Source organism: Triticum aestivum, chromosome 3A, assembly GCF_018294505.1.
Source record: "Triticum aestivum cultivar Chinese Spring chromosome 3A, IWGSC CS RefSeq v2.1, whole genome shotgun sequence".
Lineage (NCBI taxonomy): Eukaryota > Viridiplantae > Streptophyta > Magnoliopsida > Poales > Poaceae > Triticum > Triticum aestivum.
Window position 1 is genome coordinate 59,807,270 of NC_057800.1, and position 22,260 is coordinate 59,829,529.

The window sequence follows — 22,260 nt, forward strand, 5'->3', positions numbered from 1 at the left end:
ACCTGGCCAAACAGGCCGGGCCGGCACGACACGGCCCGGCCCGCCGTAAACGTGCCTGGCACGGCACGGCCCGTCTCGGCACGAATAATAACTGAGTCGTGCCATGCCGGCCCATGGGCGGGAGCTAGCAGCCCAGGCACGGCACGTAGGCTACGTGGGCCGGCACGCGGCACACCCAGGCACGCCGGCCCATTGGAGGACGTTGGCCCGTCTGGGGTGATTTTTTTCTTTTTCTTCGTAATACCTCTGAAAACAGCAAAAAAAGGCCAAAAAATGTAGAAAATTGCAAAATTTGGTAGACTATTATGTGAGATAAATCTAGAGTTTTATTAGCACATGTACATCATTAAAACTCCCATCTGAAAGAATAAAAGAATACAAGACATACTCTATAATTACAAAAGGATACAAAAAATACAAAGACTACACTATAACACTACTACTACTTAGATTCAAGCACTAATAAAATACGCATGCACTATGAAAATATTAAACATATTAGGGTATTAGGTATTTATATAGGACATATATATTTATATTTTTCAAAAAAAAACATAAACGGGCCGTGCCGTGCCGGCCTGCGTGCCTAGCCTCCAGGCCCAAGCACAGCCCATGGCGTGTCGTGTGCCGGGCCTGGCCCGTTTAGCCCGAGTCGTGTCGGTCCTGCATGCTACCGGGTTGGCCTGTTAGCATGGCCCGTTTGGCCAGCTATAACTATAATCGTACTTGAGCATTGGGTATAGCTAATATGCGAGTATGTTTCATGAATGGATCAATTACTGAGCATGATGGGCTAGGGATAACTTGTTTTAGTGTTGATATTTTTAAAGACATGGTTGCTTGTTGATATGCTCAAGTATTGAAACCTTCATGTCAAAACTAGACTATTGCTTTGAATCATATAAAAGTCTATATGTCCATGCTACAAAAGAAAAAAATATGTGTTGAACATGTTAGGCAGCATTCCACATCCAAAATTCTGTTTTTATCATTTACCTACTCGAGGGTGAGTAGGAATTAAACTTGGCATGCTGATACGTCTCCAACGTATCTATAATTTTTTTATTGTTTCATGTTGTTATATTATCTTTTTGGATGTTTTACAAACATTTTAGAGCAACTTTATATTATTTTTTGAGACTATTGACATAGTGCCCAGTGCCAGTTGCTATCGTTTTGCTTGTTTTTTACTTCGCCGAAAATTAATACCAAACGGAGTCCAAACGCAGTGAATTTTTTTGGAGATTTTTTGTATACAGAAGACACAAGATGAGCCAAAGAAATACCAGAGGGGTGCCCCATCACATAGTCTAGACAAGTATTCACTCTCGTTGAATCTAGGGCACCACGTTTGGTTTGGCCAACCTTATGACCCGAATTGTATCCCCCACTCTGTGATTTTTGATGAATAAAATTGACTTCACCTTAAAAAAACGTGACGATACAACTACAAGCCTTAAAAAAGACAGTACAACTACACAACAGCACGAATCTCAGCATGCTTTTGATCCAACGGCTGCCCAGCCGAGTTTCTTATGATATGAAAATAGAACTCATAATGTCTCTTATGATATCCATTTGATATTTCAAATATATTTTTCTCTATAATATGATCGAAGTTTATAAGGTTTGAGTTTTTTTAATAAAAAACTACGTTATAGAACGAGTATTTGACAATTCCTCGCTGTCGCTGAAGTAGGAGCTATGGGCAGTGCACATCCATAGGGCCCGCTCCCTGGACCTCTGAACATAAACAGAAGGAATATAAATAAAGCCGTGCAGTGGAGGCCGGCTGCTCTTCCCTCTACCTCTGCGCCATAGCCAGAACGGCAGGCTGGACGCTCTGGGTCTCCGTCGACCCCTCCCATCCCACAGACGTCTATTCTCTCTCCTTGCCCCACCTCCTCTCTCGTCCTCATCACTGCTCCAGTGCTTCAGCTGCTCAAAGTCACAGCCCAACAGGAGAGAGAGTGGCCTGTGCGCCAGCGAAGTCACCTCAGCGCTAGAGAGAGAGAGAGAGAGAGGAGGGAGAGCGGTTCATTACTTGCTCAAAGTAAATCAGCTCCGAGGTCCTAGGTCCGAGCTGAAACAGGAGGGAGATCTTTCTTCCCAAAAACCCGGCTGATTCCAGCCGGTCGAAGAGCCCTTTCTCGCCAAAAGACAGTTGTTGTTTTTTCGATTTTTGCTGGGCTGGTTCACACCACAAAAGCATCGATTCCTCCGGGCGTCATGGCGGCGCCCCGACGGCGCACGTCGGCGGAGCTCCAAGTGAACGGCGGCCTAATGCCGCCGTCGGCGCACGTGATCGCCTCTCCCCGAGGCAGCGGCAGCGGTGGCGCGCCCTGCCGAGAGGAACACGCTGTGACCGCGAACGGCGGCGGCCCGGCGCTCCGGGGAGCGAAGCCAAGAGGCGGCGGCAGCGTATGCTCCGCCACCAAGACCTCCGACAGGAGGCGGCCGGCGGGGCGCATGCCACTATGGCGAGTCTTCATCTTTGCGTCTGTCGCATTGAATGTCGCCGCACTCCCGCTCCTACTCCACCAGTACATCGTCAGCCACCCGCACCACCCCGGTGTCATCTCTCCTGATCAGCAACATCACGCCTGCGCCCCGCCGCCGGGCACGAGCGGCGCGGCGGCGAGGGCGCCGTCGACCGGGAAGCCTTCAGTAACCTCCGATTCTGTTATTAATCTAGACCAGTAAGCCCCTGTTCCTCGTAATTTTTTCGGTGGTAAATTTGTGCATCAAAATATCTGCAATGTGAAGAGCCGGCGATGGGCGTTCTGCCCGGCGGAGCATGTCCCTGTTCAGTGTCAATGTCAAGGAGGAATGGATGCCGATCTGGGGCCGATCGATGCCAGATTCATCCGCGGTGCATGTACCTGTCGCCATGATTTTGCTCTCATTTTCGCAACTAGTCTATTCCCGCCATCGATGCAGCACCACATGAGCTCGAATCTTAGTTGATGGCCGCCCGCGCTCGAATCTATTCTCACCTCTTTTTTTAAAAGAACTTCGAATCTATTCCCATCTCATCTCAGTTTACAAACGCGTTTGACATTCGTTCTGTCGGCTGCAGCGGGGACCCGACCATGTTTGAGGCCTTCTGGCGGGAGACCGGCGACGCGGCGGAGCTCGTAATCCCGGGGTGGCAGACGATGTCCTACTTTTCAGACGTTGGCAACGTATGCTGGTTCATGGAGCCTCTGTTCGACCAGCAGGTGCGGCGGCTCCACCGCACCGTCGGCAACGCCGCCGTGGACGGCTACCACGTCCTCGTCGGCACCGGATCCACGCAGCTCTTCATGGCGGCGCTCTACGCCCTGTCGCCCGCCGACGCCGCCGAGCCCACCAGCGTCGTCTCCACGGCGCCCTACTACTCGGTAAGTGCGATACCACCACCAAAAAAAATTCCTCGAAAGTTCAGATTTAACAACACAAAGGCACACCGGATCTTGGGTGGCATAAACCAATGGCAAGTGCATCGGGGAGATGAAATGTTGTGTGACAAGGATGCCAGGGCCTGTCAATATCGTATCATTCCCCACTAAAAATGATGAGGAGATGGGGCAGAGAGATTAGGACAGCGGGGGACACCCGATGGTGCCACCGATTTCTCTCTGTCCCCATTTTCTTGTCCCAGAACCACCGCGCCCACATGGTGGTTAACCCTATGGCGTGATGAGACTTCTCGTAGGGCCGGCAAGGCATCACGGCGATTTGCCGGTGAGCCGACCGACGAGTGTCCCTGTAAGCAATCATGGGCATGGGCTTCTAGAACCAGATCTGAATCTCAGTCCCGGGGAGTTTTAGCATGTTATTAGGGCAGCAGAGCAGAGATGGGACTCCGAACTCCTTGTCCCCGCGAATTTCCGTCGGCATGTGCTGATGATGAGAGTATGGCTAACACATGGCGTGGCGGCGGCGCCGTCTGCGGCTTGTGCTTAACCTCATGTGCCATGATTGATCTGTGTACTTAACCTGGGGAAACAGGAAAGTGCAGGGCACTCTGTTGCTAAGATTCCATTGTCATGTGTGTGTTCCACATCTGGTGATTAGTCATGTGCTCAGCTCAGCTCAGTAATGGGGTGCCAGTGTCTAGCCCATAGTTTATTTTCCCTTTTTTCCAACCGAGTTTTACCCCTTTCCATTATTCGCTTAATGGAAATACAACTGTCGAAACTAACTGCAGGGATCTTATGGGGTTTCACCTTTAGCCTATCCTAACTTGTTTGGGACTAAAGGCTTTGTTGTTGTTGCAGCTGTTGTTGGCCGTCGAAATTAACTACAGAGCAAAAACTTACTACTACCTCCGTCTTAGTGAATAAGTCATTCGCGTAGTTCTAGGTTGACAATTTAACTATCTAAATATGTATTCTTTGTGACAAAAAACATATATTTAGAAACTACATCTTTGTAGAAATCTAGTGATGTACTTTTTATGACATATAACACATATTTAATTCCTCAAATCGATGACCTAGAACTACGCGAATGACTTATTCACTTAGACGGAGGTAGTACTTTTTTAGAGAAAGGCATATGCCCAACTTTACAAATAAAGTCAAACCAAACCACCAGTCCCAGAAACACACACAGTATCGGCAGCCCGACGGCGGATAGAATAGACACAACAAGATAAAGGGCACGCAGGCCACAACCTACTGCAAAAGAAGAAGACGCTACAGCGGATAAAACCTGCTGCCTAGAGCGTGTTTGGATTCAGGTGGTGTTTGGTTCTCCGGTCCTAGTACTTTTTCTAGTCCCAACTAAAAAGTCTCTTCCCTAAAAAGTCCCTCCCTGTTTGTTTCCAGAAACTAAAAAGTCCCTAGTCCCTTTCTAGAGGTTATTAAATGACCATGTTGCCCCTAGTATATAGAAAAATAACAATTAAACAACACCATGGGGTGGCGGGCCAATAGGTGCATGGAGGGGCATTATTGGAAAAGTCCCAAAAAGACTCTCCTTGAGAGTCTTCTTCATTTAGTCTCAAATGCCTAGTTTAGTCTCTAAAAAGCTAAGAGGGACTTTTTCTAGTCCCTACACAAAAAAGTCTCTTTAAACAAACACCCGCTCACTCCGCTCCGGCACTCCACAGCTCTGCTTCCGGAGCGAGCGGAGCGGTGCCGAATGCTACAACTCCATGGAGCATGAAGAGTGGAGCGGAGCAGACTGTAGTTCAATCCAGCAGGAAACCGAGCTCCGCGTGCCACTAACAGACTAAGAGGGTGTTTGTTTCCAGGGACTTATTGGTCTAGGGATTTAAATAAGTCCCTATAAGTACCATCTAAACCAAACAAGAGGGACTTATAGGGACTTAAAGTGGGCATTTGGGACTTAGGAAATAAGACTTTCAAGGAGGAATTTATAGAGACTTATAGTTGTAATATGGTCTTATAGAGACTTATAAGTCCTAGAAACCAAACAGGTAGGAATTTTTAGGGACTTGAGACTTATAAATTGGGACTAAAAAAAGTCCTAAAACTTATGAACCAAACAGGGCCTACCTTACCGGCTCACTCGATCCAATTTTCTCGCTCGCATGCAGCGTCTACCTGAACCACACCAAGCTGACTGTAGAGAGTGGAGTTAGCTGCCGAACATGATATCTACTCCTGATTTGGGAGATGGAGCCTCAGCCAACCATCCAGGAGCTGGGAGCGGAGGAGATCCCAACACTCTCCTAGAGACCGCTAGATTGTGGAAAACCAGCTTTGGGAGAATTTTTAGGAAAACCAGTTTTAGTTAGTTTTTCTGTTGAGATAAGTATATATAAACTCTTGCTTGGAATGGATCGAGAAAAAAAAAATGGACTAGTATGTAGTAGTTATTTGTCTGGGAAGCAACGGGAGCTTAATCACACGAGTAGTATTATGTACTACAGATTCCATGGAGCTTGGATTCAGTGGCGGAGCCAGAACTTTTGTGAAGCCTGGACAGGCTTGAGCCTAATTGTATAATTCAGAGAAATAAAAGTAAAAAATATTTGAAACTTTTTTCAAACAAACTTGACCTACTGACATACTCGTATAAAATTTTCATCTAAATAACCTGTAAAAAATCTTAGCAGGAAAAACAATTTTTTAGGAAAATATAGAGGGATTAGTAACACTAATATATGCACAGGGCGATCCGGCTCCTTTGTGTGAACAGTAAAATAAAAAAATACTAGCAAATTTTTAAAAGAAACTGATTATTTTTATTTTGGCATAAGAAGACGTTTGAGTGTGTGATGTCCGAGTCAAATTTGGTTGTGTTTGCACATATGAGTAGCTCTCGGCAGAAAAAAGTAGGGTCTATGAGAAAGTTTACTTTTCATGCAATGTTAAGACCGATTTTTTCTATTTTGCTATAAGGTCCTCAGATGTCCAAACATGATGAAATTTTTCTGGACATCACGCATATGAGTGTCTTGGTTGACAAAAAAATTGAGATTTTTCTTTTGAATTTTCTTCTATATTTTCTTTTGATTTTTCTGTTCATTAAGAGCAGATGAGCCTGGGGTTCATAATTGAATATATTCACTAATATAGTGCTAATTTTGTTTTTTTTCACCAACAATACCACTAAAGTCATTTCTTCATAAAAAAATACGTGAGTGTAACGCTTGAGCAAGTTTGTTGTAAAAAAAAATGTCATTTCTTTAGGTGTGAGAAAGGAAACAGCCGAAGTGCCCCGTTGGTGCCCAACAGGCTCTTTTTTCCTTTTTTTAGGAGAGAGTGACTGCTCGATTTCTCTCGAGTATTTTTCTTGGAAGAAGGGAATGGCAGACCATGACTGCTGCACATTACGCTTGGTCAAGGGAGTGCACTTTGTAGGCTTATATAGGGTCAGTTTTTTTGGCGATTCTATCGGAATCGCCTTCCACCCCAGCTTTTTTTAGAATTACCACTCCATATGTTAATTAGTCATTATTTAAATATTAGCCGAAGCCCATTGTTTTCCACGTTGCCCGGGTAAATCACGATGGATAGTGAATTTGCCCCATTATTTATCAAGTGTGTACACTGTCCCGTGGCAAGCCAGCTTGAATTTGAGCTTCGCGACGTGCTATGTTGGTCACCCGGAAGACTCTCCGTACTCATCCTGCCGCTCGCCATGCCAATGGCAAGCACAGACGCAGGGGCTGGGCCGTCCGGACACCGTGCCAATGGTCTCAGCCAGAGTAAGGCCCTATTCGGCAATGCGCCGGCTCCTTGAAATCCGCGGAGCATTGTTTCACCCACTCCAAAACTTTTCACTGCAGCTTCGTCCGTTCCCGGAGCGGAGCAGTGGAGCGGATGGACATGGGGCCTAAAAATGGCTCAGCAGTGGAGCGGATGGACACCGAACGGGGCCTAAAAATGGCATTCTGGCGCGCGAGTTCGCCAGATTATGGAAAACAGATTTTAGGAGGGCTTATACTCAATTTTTCTGTCAATAAGTACAACCTCCGTATCAAATTAGTTGGCTTATACTCTTTCCGTCTAAAAATACTTGTCATCAAAATGCATAAAAGGGGATGTATCTAGATGTATTTTAGTTCTAGATACAATTTTTTTTGTTCATTTTGATGACAAGCATTTTCGGACGGAGGAAGTATTTGTCAGGTATAGATGTATCTAACTAAAACATGTCTAAATATTACCCACAAAAAGATAAACATGTTTAGATACATCTGTATCCAGACAAATCTTTCTTAGAGGAACGTTGTTGCTTTATTCAAAGTTTAGGGCCCAATCCGAAACAATCCCCGAGCTAACACACTCGAGAGACACGGGGGCCAGATTTTACACGATGACTTGATACCACCCTCAGAACATGTGCCACTTTATTAGTGGATGGTCGCACACCGAAGCAACTCTAAACTCAAGAAAAAAGTGAAGCAAATCTGAATTAACTAATTTGGGATGGAGGGAGTATATATAAATCCTTATTTGGATCGAGAAAAACTAAAATGTGATTATGTAGGTACTTCCTCCGTTCGGAATTACTGGTCTCAGAAATGGATGTATCTAGAACGTCTAGATACATCCATTTCTGAGACCAGTAATTCCGAACGGAGGGAGTAGTTCTTTGTTGGGGAAGCAACATGAGCTTAATCACACGGGTAGTATTATGTGCTACAGATTCCGCGGAGCTTGGATTTGAGCTTCGCGACGTAGACCAACTTCAACGCACAACCCGATTTTTTTAATCTGTTTTTATCCACATTTTATTTGTCTGGGTCGTTAAAACAGACAGCGGACAGACTTCGGCGTCCGGACAGAGCGTATGAACCCAACGGTGCTGCTTCATTTGGTGACATGTTCACCCCGGCATATCGTCGAACAGCTAGTGGGGGCGGTACGGCCGCTGCAGAGCGCAGCGAGCGGAGCAGCACTGCCTTGAGGTCGAGCGGCGAGCGCGTACGTCAGCTCCAGGAGCGTGATGCCGAAGCCGAGAAAGGCGGGCGCGGCGAGGTGAACGGCGCGGGCGGCATGTGCACGGCGAGCGTGTACGTGAGCTCCAGGAGCGCGATGCCAAAGCCGAGAAAGGCGGGGGGCGGCGAAGGTTGCCAAGGATCGGCACGGCGAGGTGAACGGCGTGGGCGGCATGTGCGCGGCGCGCGTGTTGCAGCTCACCCGCGAGCTAGGGCTCAACTCCGACGGGCAGACTGTGGAGTGGCTACTCAGCCAGGCCGGGCCCTCCATCCTGGCCGCCACCGGCTCCGGCACCACCCCGTCGTCTTCTCCTGCTCCTCCGCGCCCTCCACTGCCGCCGTCTTCCTCCTCAGGAAGTGCCCGCGAGAGGATCACGAGGTGGCGCCATCCTTCTGGAGCATGGGCGACGAGCTCTGGCAGCACCTGCTGCTGGCCCGCGAGAGGACCACCGGCTCCGGCACGGGCGACGAGCTCGAGCAGCACCTGCTGCTGCCCCGCGACCATGGCGACAAGCGCGAGCACAACACGGTGGAGCACGGACGCTGGTTCGGCCGTCGCTGTCGTGCCCAAGTTCTTCGGCGGCTGGAGCAGCAGCAGGGCGCCATGCCGGAGCTCGTCGTGCAGGGCAGCAGCACGCACGAGTACCCGGGGAGGGCGACGACGACAGGGCAGTGGAGTGGCTGACCTTCGGCAGCGGCGTCGAGGTGGACTAGTGGGCATCCATGGTCGGCATCGGTGGGGGAGAAATAGAGAAAAGAGGAGAGAGAGAGGGATGTGTGGGTGGGTGGCCCCCTCTTGTTTCGATGACAAACGGGCCATGGCTCACATGCAACGGATAGCCGGACCACATGGATTCAGAAAACGCCCGGATTTTGTTTGCTTTGGACCCAAATTTAGAACGAAAATGGATCCGAGCGACACAGAGCGGGTAGAAAAATAGGATGGGTCGCTGCGTTGGGCCATCGTATTTGTCCGTTTAGACTTAAACGAATACGCATGGACAAAATGAGGTCGTGTTGAAGTTGGCCTAATAGTCTCCGTGCTCATCCTGCTGCAAGCACAGACGATGGGCCGTCCGGGCACCATGCCAACGGTCTCATCTGTCTGGGCAACGTGCCAATGGTCTCAGGCGGGAGACTATTGTCCATAGTAAAATGGCTCTCTGACCCGCGGGTGTCGCAGCAGTCACCACGTCGAGGAGGTCCCATTGCTAGCTGCAGGAGCAACATGCCTCCATCAATGTCATGGACGGAGCTTCAGTGCCGTAACTGCACCTGTAGTTGGGTCACTGACATGTGAGCCTAACAGACAGCTGGCCCACATGTCAATGACCCAACTGCATGTGCAGTTACGACACCGAAGCAGCGTCCCGATGTCATAGTCGTCGCCATAGGCGCTGAGGCGGCCGTGCTCCTGGCGTCGAGAACAACACGTTGGTGCCATACCCGTCGCCATGGACGCTGAGGAGCGGTGCTGCACAAGAGCAACATGCCATCGTCCATGGTGTCGCAGCCGTCGCCACCATGGGTGCCGAGGAGGTCATGCCGCTCACGCCTGAGAACAACACACCGCCGTCCATGGTGTCAAGTAGACGATGTCACAGCTATCGTCATGGGCGTTAGGCTGCACCGCTCGCGCTGGGAGCAACATACTGTCGTCGATGGTGTCGCAGTTGTCAACGGGCGCCCGGAACAACACGCCGCCACGGGCTTGCTGGAGGTTACAAGCCAGCGGCAGTAGCTCGGTCGCTCACTACGACGAGGACGTCGGAGTCCCTTGCCATCTACACGTGCGTAGAAAACTGGTATTATAGGAAAGCGGTTATTTGTGGTTTTTCCAAAAACTCATTTTTTGCGGATTGTTTTTTTGTAGAACCTAGTTCAACTTATCCACATTTTAGGATGTGTTTGGGAGTAAACTTGGTATTAAATGTTTTGACGTGTTTGGCTTAAAACATTAATGTAGTTCAAGTTACTGGGTTATCTCTCATGCTGAAGTTTTTCTGCAAAAAAGAGGTCCTAACCACTTATTTCAAAACTGAAAGAGAAATCGTCGGGGAGAGCTTAGCCTGTTGACGTCGCCGTGTACGTGCACGAACCAAGCTAGCTCGTTGGAGCACACTCTTACACATGACTATAGGAGACAGAAGGTGATTCATCCGGTCCTACACTAGCACATGCTGGATTAATCCCGCCGTGCTGCTTTTTAGGTGTTGCAGAGCTAGGACATCTCCAACATTGATCTGTAAATTTGCATCGATTCCTGTATGTGGACAGGAGACCACTCCACGGACAAGGACATGGAAGCCGTCCATCTAACGCTCTCTGCATACATTTGAACCACTGTCTGAATTAACCGGACGAAATTCATACAAAGACGATGTGCCGGCTTGGAGCAATTCGCCACTCCTCGGCGAGCTGGCTTGGAGCGACAAGTTGTTGAACGACGCGCCAGCTTGGACCTTCTGCCTCCACGAGCTAGCCTGCAGCGACCTGGAGCGTCAAGGGGGTGGAGCAAGGAGTTGTCTGGCACTTATCTGACAGGCTCGACGGGCCACCCAACCGGCTTTTTTGTCGGAGAACTCTTCTTCCTACTCGCCGGATGCCATGAAGATTATAGAGAAAAGAGTTCAAGAAGCAGATGGGAGCGGAGTGTGTGCGATTTTGCCTGGCGTCTGGCATCATCTAGATAGTGAGTGGATGGCCGGAGCTGACCGACGTTGTGTTTAATGACGGGCTGCTCACGAACGGACGTGTGGCCAAAGTAGGTTTCTCGACACACACACGTGTTTAATGAGGGAAGGCGGGCAGTATGTGGCCGTTTGAATGTGGCGAGGAGGAGTGTTAAGCTGGGAGTGCAGCTCTCTCTCGGCGAGCGCGCCGCTTCAATGCCGGCGGTGAGAGGTTGCGTCCGTTCTGCGCCGGCATCGATGCGGAGCGGCCGCTCTCCAGCGGCATGAATGTGGACAGCTGGCAGCGGGATGGGAAGTGTGTGCGGGCGAGGGTGGTTTTTTTTTGTGGGCCAGGGCTGTCAGTCGTGGGTGTGGCAATGGTCCGAACGCCCGCAAAGCCCCCTAGTTTGTCTTCGGTTTGCCGAAAAATGTGCGTCCAGACCGAGCGAACCGATATAGACCCGCGTTGAATGGTACACAAAACGTTTGGACCGTGCCGTCGAGTCGGTTACGGGTGGTTTGAGGTCCATGTTAAAGATGCCCTTAGCATGCACCATTGTTATCTGTAAGAAAACTACAGCAAAACAAACGCTTCGGTGGACTTGACACACATGAGAAAAACTACGGTTTTTAGTATTTGTTTTCTGCACATAAGAATACTGTGGTTTTTGAATACTTCGGTTTTTCAAAAACTGAAAAGCTGCCCAAACAAAATTTTAGATTCTTATAACAGCTTTTGTGTTTAAACAGAACCGGTTATCTGAGAACTAGCTATTCAAACATAGTTTATTTTCTTGAGGATCTGAATCTGAACTATGATAATGTGAGCGAGTCATCAGTTCACTGGCTCGATCTGCTTCAGTGGATAAGTTCACATAAAATTCACTGAAAGAATCTGATCATGGATCATGGATGCAGTCGTACCCTGCCGTCACGGACTTCCTCCGGTCCGGGCTCTTCCGCTGGGCCGGCGACGCAAACTCGTTCGTGGGCGACGCCTACATCGAGCTGGTCTGCTCCCCGAACAACCCCGACGGCGCCATCCGCGACGCCGTGCTCAGCTCCGGCGCCGGGAAGGCCGTCCATGACCTCGCCTACTACTGGCCGCAGTACACGCCCATCACCCGACGGGCCGACCACGACATCATGCTCTTCACCGTGTCCAAGAGCACGGGCCACGCCGGCACGAGGATCGGGTAAGTGTCGCTCGCTGCAACTTCACCTCAGACAAGAGTGTTACTCTGAAGTCTGAACTGCCGAACCTGAACCGAAATGCGATGGTTGAGCATTCAGGTGGGCGCTGGTGAAGGACCGGGAGGTGGCGCGGCGGATGACCAAGTTCGTGGAGCTCAACACCATCGGCGTGTCCAAGGACTCGCAGCTGCGCGCCGCCAAGGTGCTCAGCGCGGTCTCCGACGGCTACGTCGACGGCGACGCCTCGCGCCACCGGCTGTTCGACTTCGGGCGGCGCAAGATGGTGGAGCGCTGGAGGATGCTGCGCGAGGCCGCCGCCGCCTCCGGCATCTTCAGCCTGCCCGCCGAGACCTCCGGCCGCTGCAACTTCGCCAACGAGACGGCCGCCAATAACCCTGGTACGTACGCATGTCGTACGCTCGCCCGGATGTCTCGCGTGGTCTCGGTTCTCACTCGCCTCGCGCCATTGTTCGATCTCTTTTCGCAGCGTTCGCGTGGCTGCGGTGCGACAGGGAGGACGTGGAGGACTGCGCGGGGTTCCTCCGCGGGCACAAGATCCTGACGAGGAGCGGGAACCAGTTCGGCGCGGACCCCAGGTACGTTCGGGTGAGCATGCTCGACAGGGACGACGCATACGACATCTTCATCAGGCGCCTCGCCTCTCTCAAATGATGCAAAAAAATAAAAGAAAATAATGCACGACTCACACACGAAAAGTAAATCCAGCCGGACGTGCATATATGGCCGAGAAGCAACTCCAGCGTGGTCCGTGGAGCAGTTTCGAATGGCAAATGAAGACCGCCGCGCCGCGGCATCCTTCGTCATGCCGCTCCTGAGGCTGAGCATCAGTAGTAGTAGTAGAATAGTCCGGGTAGGAGGAAGAGACAAATGATTTCTTTTGGTTTTCGATCCGCGCTCTGTTTTTTTTTTGTTTTTTTTTCTTTAACTGATCCGTGGTCTGTTATTGAGCGTTGGTCTTGTTGTCTCAAATTCAGTTTTTATTTATTTCGATATAAAATAAGTTTTTTATGAACTTAATAAGAGCAACTCTAGCAGGTGTTGTCGTTGTTGCAGGAAATTGCGTTCCCTTTTAGGCCTTGTGTAATGCAAGCTGCTTAGGGGAGGTGCTTAGAGAAATGAATCGGATTTTTCTTATACATCTGTGCTTATTTGTATATGATAGACGTTTAATTAGATGTCTCTTCTATAGAAATGGACACTGGTGCTTCAGAAAAAGCCGGTTTATTTTTCTAAGCATCTAGTATTGTATAAGGCATTAGACCAACTCCAACGCGCTAACTCAAACATACCCAGTTTTTATTTGTTTAGGTCGGCCGAGCGAAGAGTGTGTTCTGTTTTGGCCGGGGTGACATAAGTGCGTCCAATGCGGCCGAGCATCTCAAATTATAGATGAAATGAAACTAGATCCAAATAAAAACCTAAAATAAATAAACTTGGTAGTTCAAACGTATGCCAGAGTCCACTTACATTAATAATAACTTAAAATAAAAACATGAAAAAACTGAAACTACGGCGGTCGGCGGTCTCAGGTGCATCCAGGGCCGATCTTGAGATTTTGGGAGCCCGGGACGAATCTAGAACCTGGGGCCCCTTATATTATATATAAATTATAATAATAGCAACGGATACGTGATTTATTAAATCACAACCTCATCTTCGCTCCTATAGTTATCCCCACAATTGTATCTACGAAATTATGTTTGGATGATCCTTTTTGTGAGATCCAAAAGTGTTGCCCATGACGAGTTGTGTTATTTCAGCATTGTATGCTCGATACGGTACTTTCTCTGTCCGGATTTATTAGTCCTCGTAGGATTTTTAGCCTACTTTTGACCTAACATTTGACTAATAATCTATGTGTTATATATCACAAAATATAGAACATTCAAAAAATCCATGGAATACTAACCCAATGATAGTTTTTTGGCATATAACTCATATTTTTTATGAGTTAAATTTAAACCTGCTTTAGGCTCAACATTTGAAGTAGCCTAATAAATTCAAACGGAGGAATTTTGTAGTAGCATGTAGCGCGGCCGTCGTGTTGTATTTGGATTCTGATTAATATACACAAATACAAAATGATACGTAAAGACACTTAGTTAAAGAAAAAATATTTTATAGGTTGAATGACGCAAGATATACATCGTGTATGCGGAAGTAAATTAGTTAGTTAGCAATACGATTGAGATTGTGAGAAAACGTAATATGATATACCTGAAATCGATTGGATCAGCGTCCGTGATCGGACGATGGCGACGATGAGGCAAAGTGGACTGGTGCATGGCCCTGGCGGCAGGCGGGAGGCCATGTGCAATGGCGTCCAGCAATTGGGACATCGCATCAGGCTTGAGCAAACCATCGACTCAGCAATCGCTGCGGCCGATAGAAACAAACTCGCGAGATCGGGGCCTGAAGATATGGAATAAAGATCTCAATTTTGAAGGGAGAATGGACTACGTCTGTACATGACGACATACACCTACAGATCCACTAGTTGAGGAATTGTCACGATAGAAGAAGGCAAGCCACGTCTACGTGCGTGATTTGCGTCTGCAAGATTAAAGGAAAGCTGCGTCCCTGGCGGCCTGGCCTGTGCGATCCCTGCATCCCTGGCCTGCTTCACTGGGCCGGCTACATATGTGCCTTGGGGAGGGGGCCCTTGACCTTGGGGGCCCGGGGCGGTCGCCCCCCCTGCCCCCCCTCAGGGCCGGCCTTGGGTGCATCTAGGCTTAGTCATCCTTGTCCTCGTTGGTGAGGCCTTAACCCCCGCTACTGCTTTGGGATGGGCTGACGCCAGACCAGAAGAAGGAGATGGCCACTATTGCTGCGGACTGGCTGGCCGACTGGCAGTTGGAGCACTGCACCTTGACCATTGACGAGACCAGTGCCCATTATGTGGACATGCTATGGGAGGAGCGGGAGGGGCAGTTTCGGGAGGTGCATGTCGATGCCGCCTGCAACCACCATCTCCTTCAGGAGCATCTGCAGATGGAGGAGCGACTCGCCGGTAGGGCGGTCCCACCGAACGCGGACATGGTGGAGCAGGAGGCATTGCTCGAGTCGTACCGCACCGCCCGCCACATCCATCTCGCCAGCTGGCGGTACCGCTAGTGGGTGGCGGAGGTGTCAGCCGTCGGCAAGGAGTGTGACAACGAGACGAACGAGGCGGTATTCGACGAGACCGACGACGAGGAGGACGCCGCTGAGGCCGCACCCCGCCGCAACGACCACGAAGTCCACATGTCCACGGGCGCCGCCGGCAGCGTGGAAGAGTAGTGCACGGTAGGTCGCCATTGCTCGGGTCCCAGGAAGGCCACCGCTCTTCTCCTCCTGTTGAAGACAAGTATGGTGGACTGAACATCGTCCGCTGATTAGCCACTTGGCGACGATAGGGAGGCGGACAGCTTCGCTTCTCGTGGCTCCAGAGGCGGAGGTTACAGAAGCAGAGCTGGAGAGCGCCGAGGCGGAGCTGAAAAGAAGCTTCTGTTCTCTTGGTTCCATTCTAGTAGCACGGGTCGATTCCATCCTTATTGAAAGAACATGTGGTGCCCCATGTTTGGTTTTGGTAATTAATGACAATCTCTATGGACTAATGGTTGCCTTGAGTTATATTCATAGGATCTGTCCATAGGCATTTCTGGAAGTCCATTTGTTGGTTTCAAGGAGTTTATGTGGTGACCAAGGTGTTATTCAAGGAATTATCCAAAGATTGGTCATAGAGAAGACATGATACAAGGTTGATCTAGACTAAGTCAAAGAGTGATTCAAGTTGATCAACACACAAAGCGTAGAAGATGTACCATGCGGGATCAAGTGATCGCATGGTAAGGAAAGAATTATCCATTACACTTTGTGCACTAATCCATGGTCTACATGAGAGTTTCTTGTGGGGTTAGGTATGTTTCCATGGGCTTGCGTCGAGAGGGAGATCTCATACAACCCATGTGCAAGTTCAAGTGAAGCATCACGAAGAGATCATGCTTGAAGCTTGCCGTCCATTGTTGTGACAATGGACTTGTGAAGATATGCCGAAGAGTGGCTCACCCGTAGTGAAGTATGGGAGAGCAATCAACTAGTCTTCATCGAGCCAACGCAATCAAGAAATGTGGTCCAGCTTGAGAAAATCAAGATCGTCATCATCTAGCTCAAGTGGACTATGTGCAAGGCAAAGGTTTGCCCTTGATAGGTTTTCTATTTTACCGGTTTCATGGTGGTAGTTGGGAGACCGGGTTATAGGATCAATTGTTGTAATATCAAGGGGGGCTTTCAAGTAAGTAGCTTGATTGTATCGTTCGTAAAGAGGTCAAACCATTACATCCTTGCGTCACCTTTCTTGGTTCTTGTTTGGTGTTTCTCTTTGTGAGTTTTAGAGCTTATGGTCATCTTCTTGACAAGCTCTAGTTCATCGAAAACGGAGTTCACATATGCATCTTCTATGATGTTTTAGATGTTGGAGTTTATGCTGATTCTTCTCTGATGGAGGTTTCACATCTCTAGTTCATAGGCATACTCCCCCTGCCACATCTCTGATGGATGTTGAGTTTTGGAGCTTATGGTCATCTTCTTGACAAGCTCAAGTGTTGTTGTTGGATAGTATTTGTCTTCATCTATCCAACAACCTTGACTTTGCTTAATTCAGAGCTCTTTTACAGAAGTTATGGCAGTTCAGGCTTTCCTGCATCCATTGGTTTTGCTTAGGCCTTTTTGGTGCTCTCTAGCGGTAGTACCGCCCTAGGAAGCAGTAGTACTGCTTGCGCGGTACTTCCATGGTTCCAGTGTCACGGGTACTACTGCTTGTTTTCAGCTTCTGAACTCTTTACCGCTTCAGTGGTAGTAGGGCGTGGTAGTGGCGAGCGGTAGTACTGCTCCAAGTGGTACTACCGGCCAGCCACTACCGCTGCTACTTCCGCCTATTTTATCGCCTCTGGACTCATTTCCCTCTCTGTGGTTGTAGGGTGGTTGTAAGGAGCGGTAGTACCACTTTTCCCCTGTATTCTGCAACATCAGCGGTAGTACCGCTGGGGCGAGAGGTAGTACCGCTCCGGTGGTACTGCCACCTCGGGATGCTTCTTTTGTGCACTATACTTCGGGTACTTCCGCCCAAGCGGTAGTACCGCTCCTTGGAGCGGTAGTAGCACTTGTGTGCGTCCAGTGCACATAACGGTTGGATTTGTCCCCGCCTATAAAAGGGGGTCTTCTTCCCCAATGAACTTAATCCTTTGAGCTCGTGTTCTTCCCCCATTATTGACCTTCTTTGAGCTTGCTATCTCTCAATCCCTCCAATGATTCTTGCTAGTTCTTGAGGGAAAAGAGAGAGGAGATCTAGATCTACATTTCCACCAATCACTTTCTCCTCTATGTGAGGGGAACCCCTTGGATCTAGATCTTGGAGTTCTTTGTGTTCTCTTCTTTGTTTTTCCTCTCATTTTCCTCCATAGCATTAGTTGTTGTGATGAGATTTGAGAGAGAAGGATTTGGGCACTCCGTGTGCCCTTGCCATTGCATTGGGTGCATGGGTTTGAGTTCTCCACGGTGATACATGAAAGTGAAGTTTAAGAAGCTTTTTACTCTTGGGTGCTTGGTACCCTAGAGCTTGTTCTTCTTGGGTGCCTGGGCACCCTAGACGGTTGGTGGTGCCTCAGAGCTCAATCATTGTGATGTAAAGCTTCGGGGAAGCGTTGGGGTCTCCAATTAGGTTGTGGAGATCGCGTCGAGCAATTTGTACGAGTTCCGGTGACCGCCCCCAAGGATTGTCAAAGTGTACGGGTTCCGGTAACCGCCCCCAAGGGTTGTCAATTGTACGAGTTCGGTGACCGCCCTCAAGGTACATAAGATCAAAGAACGAGAATCTATCAGAATCAGAGAGCAGAAAAGATCATATCACGCACCACACACACACCAACGTCCAGAAAAGATCACATCAGGCACCACTACTAGAAATAACTCTCTGTCGATAGCGATGGTCTGCACCATGACGGTCGAGTTCGCGGGGCTGCACTTTGAGCGCCTTCAGAAATGGCATATTGTGAAGAGGCAAAAGGAAGGAGGAGCCGCCGCCAGCATGTGAGGCCGGGGGGCCGCCACCGGCCAGCCATGAGCCACTACTCCACTCCTTCTTAGCCGCTGCCCCCAGCAAGCAGGTATGGTCGCTCGATGTGTCCACGACGGGCTCCTTCCTTGCCTGGATGTGTGTGCGATGGGATGGCCGGCTGTGAGGAAGAAAGACGAGCGGGAGGAGAGGCGACGGGAGGTGAGGGACAATCAGCGCTGAGTCGGGGAGTGTGGCGGCGTTGAGATTTGTGGGTGGGTGCGAGTCGGGGAGGGGGAAAAGACGCTCGTTCCGCATGGTCCGTTCGAAATGGAGGTATGGCTTGGTTCCGCATATAGTTGATTATAAAATTTAATGAAATCTGTCATGTTTACATGAAATCCAACCGTGTTTGATCGAATTTCCTTCGTTGGTTTAAGTTGTTGTCAAAATGTATGCCGCTAGCATTGGATGGTTGCCTTCCGCATCTGTGTCCGCGAACTGGCCCCTCTCCCCCTTCTGTGAATGGATGCGGGAGGATTTTTGTAGGTTCCCGTTGGAGATGCCCTAACCCCCCTCCCCTTCGCCGCCTACATGATGGATATGAAAACCCTATTTTTTACATGATGGCCATCAAACTTGTTTTTTTGCACGATGGCCATGCAAACTTGGTAGGACATCTCATCAAATGAGTATATTTATAGCAACGTCCTCTCCGATTTTCTGCTCTGGTGAAAGTTGGTCTTATGTTTGGGACTGACAAGACAGATGGCCAGCGCTCTCGCGACGTCCGCGCCCCACGCGCGTGCGCCACCGCCGCCGTCGCCCCCACCTCTGCCGCCCCCACCGCTTGCCCTCCCTCCGCCCCCGTTCAAGCCCACCACCCTCGCCACCCCTGCATCCGGCCCGTCCGCGCCGCGGCGTCTCTCCTCCGCGTCGGCATCGGGGCTGGTTCCTGATCCAGATGCGTCGTCGCCGTCGCAGCATCCGGGGCTCTCCTACTTGTCCCCCGGGATGGTCGCCGGTTTGCCCCCACCGTCCGGCGACTCAGCTCCATCGACTGAAGCCTCTCTGCCCCCGCCTCGTCTTCGATCCATTGTGGTCCGGGATCCAGCCGCCTGGATTTGTGTTGACGGCCGTTCCGATGTTGCACGGGTCGCTGCTGGAGTGCCGCGGTCTGCCTGCTGCGTGCGGGCTTTCTCGGAGGTTGATGCTGTTGTTGCTGCTCCACCCTCTTCTTCACAGACTCGCCCCAAATCTGTGGTAATCCGGGACGCAGCCTTGGCTTCGGGGGAGGGGATTCCTCTCCTTCCTCAGACCATGGAGGATGGATTGAAGTGCGTGGGAGCAAGGAATGTGCAAATGCTTCCAGCAGCGGTCGGGCTGTGCCGCCGAAGGCGCGGCCGGTGGTTAGTCCGTCTGAGCGCGCCGCCTACCTCACATGGATGGATGGACGATGCTTTCGGTGTCTCAGCCGCAAGCATTTCGCCAAGGATTGCGAGGAGCCGCTAAAGTGCTGGCGTTGCTACAAAGATTTCCATCTTGCCAGTCAGTGCCCTGGCACTTTGTCGAAGCTCTCCTCGACGGTGCCTTCCCATGGTCCTCGACTTGATGTTGGGGATCGCCATGACGCGCCGGCCAGCCATGCTTCTAGGCAGCGCTCATACGCCGAGGCTCTCTTAGCGCCACCCCTTGGAGATCGCTTGGCTCGTAGTGTGGACGGTTGTGTCTTCCCTCTCGCTTCGGTTGAGCAGGATCTCCTTGCTGCTATGCTCTCGGCTAGGCCGGTGGGCATCGATCCATGGCCTAATGATCCTATGCTTGATGAAGCAATGGCGCCTTCCCCTCAGGTTTTGCCTGTGATCCTTGGTCCTAGGGAATGCTCCGCTTGGGGCGATGACATGTGGTTCAGCCATGATGCCTCGTCCGTAGGGAGTGAGGAATATGTTGATCCTATGTGCTCGGAGGCTACTCTTCTGTCGCCACACCATGGAGGCTCCTCCTCGTCTTCTGTGGTGCACTCCCTTGTACGTCTGATGCAGAGTCCAGAGGAGCCGCTCGGTTTCAACGCGCCTGATGTTCTGGTTGAGCCTATGGATGAGGTGTGCAATGTTGTTGCGAAGGTGGCGCAAACTAAAGCTGCACCACTATCTCTGGAGGATTTTCTCAGCAAGGTTACTTGTTCGCTCCCACAACCTCTGCTTGGGACCCCAGTGCCTTCGCATGAGGAGAAGAATGGCGGGCGACGGAGCGGGCGTCTGGATAAGAAGAACAAGGCATGCAACATCCCGACATCCAAGCGTGCAGAGTATAGAATGTTGGAGGCTTTTGATGAGTTGCCGGAGGTTAGCAAAGTAGAGGGGCCAGAACAAAAGATGCAAGCATACCTGGACATGTACAAAAAACCGCTCTCACCGCAAGTGATCGACGCGTTGAGCTCTTTGGCGAGGATCGCTGGGAAGTCAAAGTTGGACCTGTTAGGATGTTTTTCACCTGATAATGTTAGCACATGATTCTTTGAGGCCGAGTCAGAAGAGTCTTTCGATATGGACAATTTCCCTTCAGCGAGTGGCAGTTATTTTGGTTGCACTTGAGCCTGGCCTAACTGCCTTGGGCTTGGGTGCTTTGGTGTCTGGCTCTGATGATGTCCCTTGATGTTGCAGTTGTCTTGTCCTTGTCCCCGTCCCCAAGTTCTAGTGCCTTTTTTCTCGTTTTCTTTTTTACTTTCTTTTTGAGTTTTCTTTCGGTTTTCCCTGATTAGCCGAGAATGTTAGGTTTTCGGGTCCGGTTTTCCTTATAAACTGGACCAACTCTCTTCTTCTCAATGAAATGCAGGAACCCCCTGCCCCTTTCGAGGTGTTCTCGAAAAAAAAAAGTTGGTCTTGGATGTTTTGCAGCTTTTCTTGTCTCTCACCAATCCACCAGTGTTCACACACATCCACTACCGCCCATAGCTGCTGGAAAACCCATAAATTGTAATTTCCTGATGGAGAGATCAGAGTCAAGTGCACTTGGGTGCAACACTGATACATAATCAGGATTTGGTTGATGTAAATTAACACATTTTTTTAGAAATTCTAGGCTTAGATTTAGACAGGTTAAACCTCATCAATAGATTGGTTGATACAGAAGTACAAATAAAATCCTCCGCCATTTATTGTATGTATCACACTAATTAATGCGTATCACCAAACACCTTAGTCTTGATCACAGATCCAATAATAATCCAAGAGTGATTAGTTCACATAAAGCCTTTGATCTCTCCATGCTAAACGTAAATTTCTCACAAGAAAACATGATTTGGTCGTATATCAAAAGATACATATATACCTTTTGCATTACCAAATTTTGTTTCCAGAAAACTAAAACCATGAACGACAAATAGAGAAGTCACACTATACCTAAGAAATTAATGACCAGGAATTCAGTTTCCCCTCACAAACATCTATACCAATATACCATATAAAAAGACCTAAAGGAGCAGATTCAATTAATCTCGGACATCAAATCATGTCAATCACATAATCTAGACTGCTTCAATGTCGAGCGCTCAACTCGTTTAGCATACAGTTAATTTCATGCCAAAAATAATGTTAATCACATAATAACACGCAAATAATATCATACTTAATATCCGCATGCATTTAATATATTTCTAAATTAACGTGCATTACACGCACACATTGACTAGTTAACACAAACAACTAATACGCATGCAAAAAGATGGAAGTGCAATATTTTGTACGGACACGTCACAAAGGGGAACAATCGCCACACTTGAATCGGGCATTCAGGTTGGCATGCAGCAATCGCCACATGCTCTCTAAGATCATCTGCGTAATATTAACAGCCAGAACTAACAAAATCAAAGAAAAGCCTCCTGTTGATTATGAGCTGCTTTCCTACACCTACGTAGATTGTTTTACGTAACTTACGTAGTG

The 22,260-nt window shown here is 49.4% G+C and overlaps 1 protein-coding gene across 2 annotated transcripts; it reads left to right on the forward strand.

Annotated features, from left to right (window-relative positions):
* The first annotated feature begins 1,799 nt into the window (after positions 1-1,799).
* Positions 1,800-13,319, forward strand: LOC123060273 (tryptophan aminotransferase-related protein 2). Of its 2 annotated transcripts, XM_044482885.1 has the most exons (5): positions 1,800-2,699; positions 3,080-3,383; positions 11,992-12,269; positions 12,367-12,665; positions 12,755-13,319. In XM_044482885.1, exons 1-5 carry the CDS (start codon positions 2,230-2,232, stop codon positions 12,937-12,939), a joined length of 1,536 nt encoding a protein of 511 aa, XP_044338820.1. In that variant the 5' UTR covers positions 1,800-2,229; the 3' UTR covers positions 12,940-13,319. The 2 variants fall into 2 exon arrangements, with proteins under 2 accessions (XP_044338820.1, XP_044338819.1); XM_044482884.1 differs by lacking the exons at positions 11,992-12,269; positions 12,367-12,665; positions 12,755-13,319 and adding an exon at positions 8,220-9,433.
* Positions 13,320-22,260: the final 8,941 nt, after the last annotated feature.